The sequence below is a fragment of the Buceros rhinoceros genome, unplaced genomic scaffold (assembly GCF_000710305.1).
Source record: "Buceros rhinoceros silvestris isolate BGI_N320 unplaced genomic scaffold, ASM71030v1 scaffold11206, whole genome shotgun sequence".
Lineage (NCBI taxonomy): Eukaryota > Metazoa > Chordata > Aves > Bucerotiformes > Bucerotidae > Buceros > Buceros rhinoceros.
Genome location: NW_010419346.1, coordinates 9957 through 17079, shown reverse-complemented (window position 1 = coordinate 17079; position 7123 = coordinate 9957). Strand labels below are relative to the sequence as shown.

The 7123-nt window shown below is 39.6% G+C and overlaps 1 protein-coding gene across 1 annotated transcript in view; it reads right to left on the bottom strand.

Moving 5' to 3' along the window:
* Window positions 1-4674, bottom strand: part of CACNB2 (calcium channel, voltage-dependent, beta 2 subunit) — a gene marked incomplete at its 5' end in the record, with an annotated part of 8172 nt that extends 3498 nt beyond the window's left edge. Inside the window, 3 exons of the mRNA XM_010138875.1 lie at window positions 2271-2456; window positions 3725-3820; window positions 4523-4674. Of these exons, the coding sequence (XP_010137177.1) occupies window positions 2271-2456; window positions 3725-3820; window positions 4523-4674 (434 nt within the window). The remainder of the gene's footprint in view (window positions 1-2270; window positions 2457-3724; window positions 3821-4522) is intronic.
* Window positions 4675-7123: the final 2449 nt, after the last annotated feature.

Below are 7123 nucleotides of genomic sequence, written 5' to 3'. Positions count from 1 at the left end.
CCCTACAAGAAGAAATCTGAGAACAGTTGTCAGGACAGTTTGCTTCAAAGCTCTCCGTCAGTTAAACAGGAGGTGTATGGTCTTCACTGACTTCATTTCAGTCCCAGGAGGGCTCACACTTTCAAGCACCTCATGCCATGCAATGCACACGGTCATGCTATAAAAGTACCACTCTGGCAGCTGGCAGCACAAATCTCTCATTAGACTGTACACCCGGGACTGAAAAATTGCAAACCCCAATTACGCCTCATGGCAAAGAGGAGAATGACTCAAATGCTTTGCAGTGCGGATGTGGTCCCTCCAGACCAATGGCTGGTGGCGCGGTTTTTCTCTGCAGAGCAGTCCACAAAAACAGCACAGACGTGGACTTTAAATTCTCCAAACAGAGGGTCTTGACACTATTGAGAGAATGGGTTCAGCCACCATGATTAGAAAATAAACCCACTCTACTCCAGGACTGTGATAGGCTCAGGTTTGAGATGTCAGCTGAAAATGTACCATAGGAAAGTGAAATGTTAAAAGGAATGTTAAAAGTAAGGGACCCCTGTTGCTTCGCACGTTTGTATTAGTAGATGTACAAACAAACTGTGAAACTGCAAATACATTCTCATTTTTAGTGCTTAAAATAAAAACCGGTTAATTTGTAAGGAGACAGCACAACATCCAGGAAAGGGTTATTATCTGTATAGCTCCTCCAGAGAATGTGGTTAATCAGTTGAGTACGTGAACTATAAATCCACACCCAAAAGGCATAAAAAAACCTTCACAATATAATAAACACATCTACAAAGCAAAGAAAGTATCTAGCAAGTCTGCGCACAACACTACTGAATTTCATACTCAGAAATTCTTCCAGCTCACAATTTTTTCAGGGTGTTTCAGCTCTGAGAACAGAAAAAAAGGCAGAAATGAGCTATAGCTTACAGTCTCTTTTCCTGCAACTGCTTCTGAAAGCAAGAGGAGGTACCCTGCAAGGTGGCTGAAGCAATTTTTCTTGTTAAAGAGCAAACCTATCAAGTCTGTGATGTAATGGGAAATGAAATCTTTGACACAAAAGGTTGTTTTGCAAGGCCATAGAAACAAGAGGCATTTTTCCGGCATTTTAATTTGGGTGCAGATTTTTTTTTCTTTGGTTTTCTAAACACAGGCATTTTCCTTAGCCAACGTTATGAATTCTAACTGACATATGTACGTAATTTATGGGCATATATAGAATATAGGTAGAAATTCCGGTGTAGGAAGCCATTATTTGAACTGTGACAGATGTATTTTAACTCCCACTGTGATCTTCTTGCCCTCAGGAATGTCTTGTCTCACACATTTATAATGAAGTGGCATCTTTAAAGACCTCATTTCATGCCATGCAACGCAAACACAAAGCAGAGAATCTCCTTATGCTGAAAACCTTAAGATTTACACAAACTGAAAGTTGAAAGAGAGAGACCAAAGTCAACAGGCAGGTCAGTATGGAGGTGGGAATAAAGCCTGTTTTTCCCAGCACGCTAGAGAAGACCCTCACTGTTAAGAACTTATGGCCTCTCAACATACGGGACTTGGGTTTTATTGGAGAGTTTGGCTTGAAGGAAGTATGCACTTTTCACAGCAATGGCCAATGAATAAAAGAACAAAGAAAACACTGAAAGGGCCAATTTGACATCGAGGCTTCACTAATACAGTCAGTCATTCTCAACCTCTACAACACTATAGCCTGTGGGAAGATAGGAACAGATTCCTTCCAACATATGTGGATCTGCTCTGTACATAACCCAATCTGTCATGTAGGTCCTCTGGGGCTGGGATTCGCCTATTAGCAATAGTGTGCCCATCAGTCAGAGAGTTACCAGAGGCTGTAATGTGCATAGTATTAGCCCAGTTTTATTCCTCTGATTGGATTGTATAAGGCCAGCTATATAAATGCTTGTGGCTGGTACACATATTACTGGCACAGTGGTGTCAGTAATGAAATAAGGCTCAATAAAGCCTTATGTATTCCACTTCACATCACCATATGTTTTCAGTCAGGCTGGCTTAGTCCTTGGAATCAAAACCAGTCCTGTAGTCGATAAGCAAACACATGCTACAACAGCAATAACAATGTGCCTGTATTTGCCTTTTATGACAAAAAACGGGTGAAGGTCTACTGGAAAAGCTCTTACTCTATCATCAACAGTAAGGCATATTCAGCATATTCTAGTATCAACTACCACTGTGCTGTGAAAGAGGAAGAAGTTGATAATAAAAAAAGAGAAAAGATGGCAGAAAAACTGTACCTGTAAGTTAATATTTGGACCTGGGCTAATAGGAAGGGTGGCTGTTGCAAGTGTGCGAGTGAGAAGCTGATTAGGAGGATTGCTGCTAGGTGGATGTGTGGCCTTCCAGTAGGCTTCCAGATAGTCGGCAAGGTGCTCACAAGCATCTTCAAGCTGGTTCTCATCAAGAATTACATCGAACATTTCCTGATAAAGGAAAGGTTTTAGTGAGAATAACCACCAGCTATGGGAGATCAGCTAGAGACACTGATGTCACTTCCCATTCATCAAAAACAGAACACATTTCTAATATTTGTGTTAAGATATTTCACTTTTTTTTAAAATATAATTGATATAAATGACAGTAAAAGTTACTCTTGTTAAAACAACTCCTCATGACTTCCATTTAGTAGTGCAGCTTGAACAAATCTCAGAACTCAAATATCCAGAAAGAAAGGTTAAATATTGATGTTTTTAGCTATTGGAACAAAATGGAATGGCAAGAAAAGGGATTCACTTCCTGTATCTAGAATAACCAAGAGAAAACTAAGATAAACTAAGAGCAATAACTAACAACAGTAAGAAACACATGTAATACAAATAATACTAACATACAAATATTAGGTAAGAGATTAGACACGTGGTCTAATTTTAGGCATCTAAAGTTAGGGGGTGAGTTTCCTCCAGTCCCTTCCTGGTCAGGGAGACATAAGTCCTCCTGAAGGCAGCTTTGAGACCCTCGCAGGTCTCTAGCATTCTTCATCAATTTCTTGGACCTCAGAAGACTAGTCTCTTAACTGAGATGCTTGAAGTTAAACGATGAAAATATTGCCCTTGCTGAGCTCCATAACTACGGCAAATTCCCATGCCTGCAACTGAACTGAATCTTCATCTTCTGTCTCTTACCCATACTCTTTGACAATTGAGTATGCAGGTAGTAATAATACTTGCCATATTTAAAACACAGCTGGGGTCTCATCATCTCCACTTTATAGGTGGAAACTGAGAGAATTTGCTCCAGTGCACATCCACAGAAAAACTGCAGAGCTCTCTGCTGTGCAGTGCCTCCACAGCTCTTTGCCAGAACTGTGGACAAAACCCCAGCAGTGATCGGCTGTGGTGACATATGACCCAGGGGAGCTACCCAAAGCACTGCCTTTACCCTGAACTGCCAGAGATAAAGCACACTAAGAGGGTTCCATTTTAGACCAATAACCCCAGAAGAATTATCAAGTATAAAAACCGCTCAGTTTGTTCAAGCAGTGAATGTATTCAGCACTCATGCTATTAACTGCTGTTTCACCCTGCACCCTTGTGCAGACCCCAGGGACCTCAGGAGGCATTCTGCAAAAAAGCAATAGTGAAATATGGCCAGAAGAGGGCAAACATTCCCAGAAATTTACTTCCCAGTCATTAACTTTGTGCTTGTAAAGAAAGTCACCTTTCAAAGGAGACATAAATTAAGAGTAACTCACAGGAGGACACTGTGCCAGTTTATCAGCTGCCACCATCTGAACATTGAGGTGTTTAGCCTGAGATTTCCCTCGAGATTTTATTAACCTCTGTAAAACCTGTGAAAAGCACAACATTATACAAGTGAGCAGGTTCGGACTTAATGTACATATATAACCACTGAAAATGTTTACATTTTTGACTGTCCACTTGAGCAGATCAAATTCTTAATTTGCTGGCTTCAGGAATTTTTCCCATGCAGTTTACATCAAGAACAAGCTAATTTTCATTTACATTTCAACATCTCCTTTCCTGTTACAAGCACTAAAAAGTTCCCCTCCTATTTTCCTCTGCTGCTTCTGGTTTTGTTTGTTTCTAATTTAGAATTCCGTAATTGCTCTCCTGCGTTCTCTTTCCATAAGTCATTCTTCTCTTTCAATTGCCTCTTCACAAGGTCTGTGCAGGTTTTTTTCACAGAACAGCAGAGTACATTACCAGATGTCAAAGTTTACCAATCAGTTCACCCCATATTCATTATGGGAAAATCTTTCTTTCATTTCTGTATTATTTTGATTTAACAAACTGTTAGCATTACTTCAAAAAAACCCACTGGAGCTACTGCATCTTTTTCAAAATGGGTTTTGGTAACACCAGAGTTAAGATACTTTTTTGATTAATAATATTTCACCATCCAAATGGAAGCATTAATATGTAGCTTTCAACTTCAATGAGGGTATGTGGTTGTCTGCACTTAAGACCAAAAAAAAAAAGAAAAAGAATAAAAAAGACTGCAACAGCATGACTATTAGTAAAATATTTACCTTAGGAGAAGAAATCTTTACATATACTATAATTGGAGCCAGAGAGGTTTTGCTTAGTTGAGCTGGGTGGTTAATGGTATCAGCATCAAGCACTACCAACTGTAGTGTCCTTGCTAATTCAAAAATCCGTTCAATTTCACTTTGAACTTCAGCTGCAGATAAGTAGAAAATCAGAGTTATGAAAATACTGAAAGGCGATCAGTTTTAAGAAATTTAAAAAGGTAGCAGACTGCTCTGTTGCTCCTCCTCAGGTTGGCACGCAGGAGTTATTAGCTGTGCACATCCCTGGCACTCTAGGGAAACAAACGCAACGTTAATGAGAGCATTTTGTCCCTGGTTTGTTGCCCTTGAAGGAAGCATTGCCTGCCCCTCTCACCTCCCAATCCCAGCCTGGAGAGGTAAGACCCCAAGTCCATGTACATAAGAAAAAAAGATGTAAGAATGCTTGCTGCATCACAAGGTAATCTTACTATGCCATTAATTTCCTACAAGTAAATAATTTCAGCTCAGACTTTAAGCTTAGGTAATCAATTTTCTCAAACCAGAGTGCCCAAGCTAGGAATTAAGATGTACTGAGGTGTTTACATTAGCAGAAGCTCCTGTTTTCACATTTACTTCAATTTATCAAAGCTCTGGAAAACAGAGTTTCATCACAGTATCATCACAGTAAAAATTTTATTGCTATATGTAACACTTTTTAAAAAAAGTAATTCCATAATCCAAATAATGCCATCGTATCCTTCTCACAACCCCAGGAGTTCTGGAAAGGTAATTTGTCTGGGAAAATCATCCTGCCTTCTCGTAACTCGTGCTCCCAGCCTCTCAGCACCCTGCCTGATTGGCAGTGGTTTCCAGGGCAAACCTCTCCAACACAGATGGACTATGTCCAGTTCCACAAGTCATGCAGAAACTGTCTTCATTCCCAAAGGAAACAAAACTAAATCTTGTAATAGCAAAATCATCCTTGAAATGGAATCACATTTTCCTGTTCAGATCTTGCTATAGGCTGACGTCAGAGAGAAATCACAGGAATGGGGTGATTTATTCAAGTCTATAATGTCATACTGTTCTGATGTTGAGTCTGCGTTGCTTTCCTGCAAATTCAAACCAGGCTCGACACTTCAGTCGAACTGGTAACAGTATCAGTTAATGTATCATTTTAAGACTATTCCGGCCTGCTAAAATCTCTTATTCAAGAGAATTCATAGCCAGCAAAATCTGTCTTTTTGCCAATGTATCATATCATAAATGTCTGGGGAAGCAATATTTGCTACATCGATGGAAGCACTTTTTTGCCACTACAGAATACATCCCTGTGAAGTAAATTTCCCGCTATACTTTTTGAAACAACTCCTTGCTAGGGCAGAGTATGCCTCAGGGTATCTTCTATTGTAAAACACACCTAGGACAATAATTGCAGGTAACTATGGTCCTATGAACCAACAGTTTCCACCTGAGTCCAAAGACAGAGAGCTATCTTTTCCATCAATTAAAGAGCATTTCAGTACTTATTTTTCTTAACTTGGGTATAGGAGAAAAGATCAAGGAGCTACACTGCAAGGCTGATGAACTAATACATTATACCTCTACCTCTTCAGTCAAGAATGGATGGAAAAAAATGCCACAGAGACTGCCAAAAATTTCTGTCCCTTAGAGTACTTCCACAAAGAAGGACAGTAATAGCTCAGCGATCTTACCATGTCCATGAATACCATCTATTTATAATAATGTCCCTTCCGATGTACTGGAGAGGCATGACAGCGAGGTTATAACAGTTAACTCCAATAAATTATATATGCCAATAATAATGAGAGGCATCAACATAATTAGATCTACTGTGACAATCATCTTGAAATGCTGGCAGCACAGCTACAACACTCAAAAGCAGAAATAAGCTATCAGATTTTAAAGTGACCCTTACAATCTATTTGATATGGCCTCCTTGGTTATCAGGAAGAGAGCATATTTTAAATGACAGGGACACTCAACTATTTATTCCATACAATAGGCGGTCAGCTCTAAGAAACGGGAAGTACATATCTCCGAGCTAAGCTTAAATATTGCACATTTAAACTTACTCCCACCTATTAATTCCAAATACCCCTCCTGTATCCCAAAATGAATAGACACCCAGTTCAGTAAGAGCACAAGTAAACGGCTTATCCCTTTACAGGGGCAGACAACTATTCTTTGTATCAGTTGTATCTTACAAGTAAACTTCAAGCCAAAATCTTTAATGGTTCATTACACTAATCTCACCTGAAGTCAAAGTGAGACACGGCAACACCACATTGCTTCTATGTTAATTCACTAATAAAATGAACTATGGTGGAATTTAGGGTTACTTATCCAACATCATGGTAAAAGAACATTTTCTGCTCTACATACTTGGAGAAACACAACCTTTTTTCAAACCTAGACAGAAATGATCCAAAGCAGCCAGGAGTCACTAGGACACCCAGTTTGACAGAGCAATGGCTACATCAGCACTGTGTTTTCAGAAGACCCTGATGAGATGGCAGTTTTGTGACGGGGATGTGATGTAAAATGGCTATGCTTGTGACCTACAAAGGCCAAGTCAGAACTGCAAAATGCTGCTTA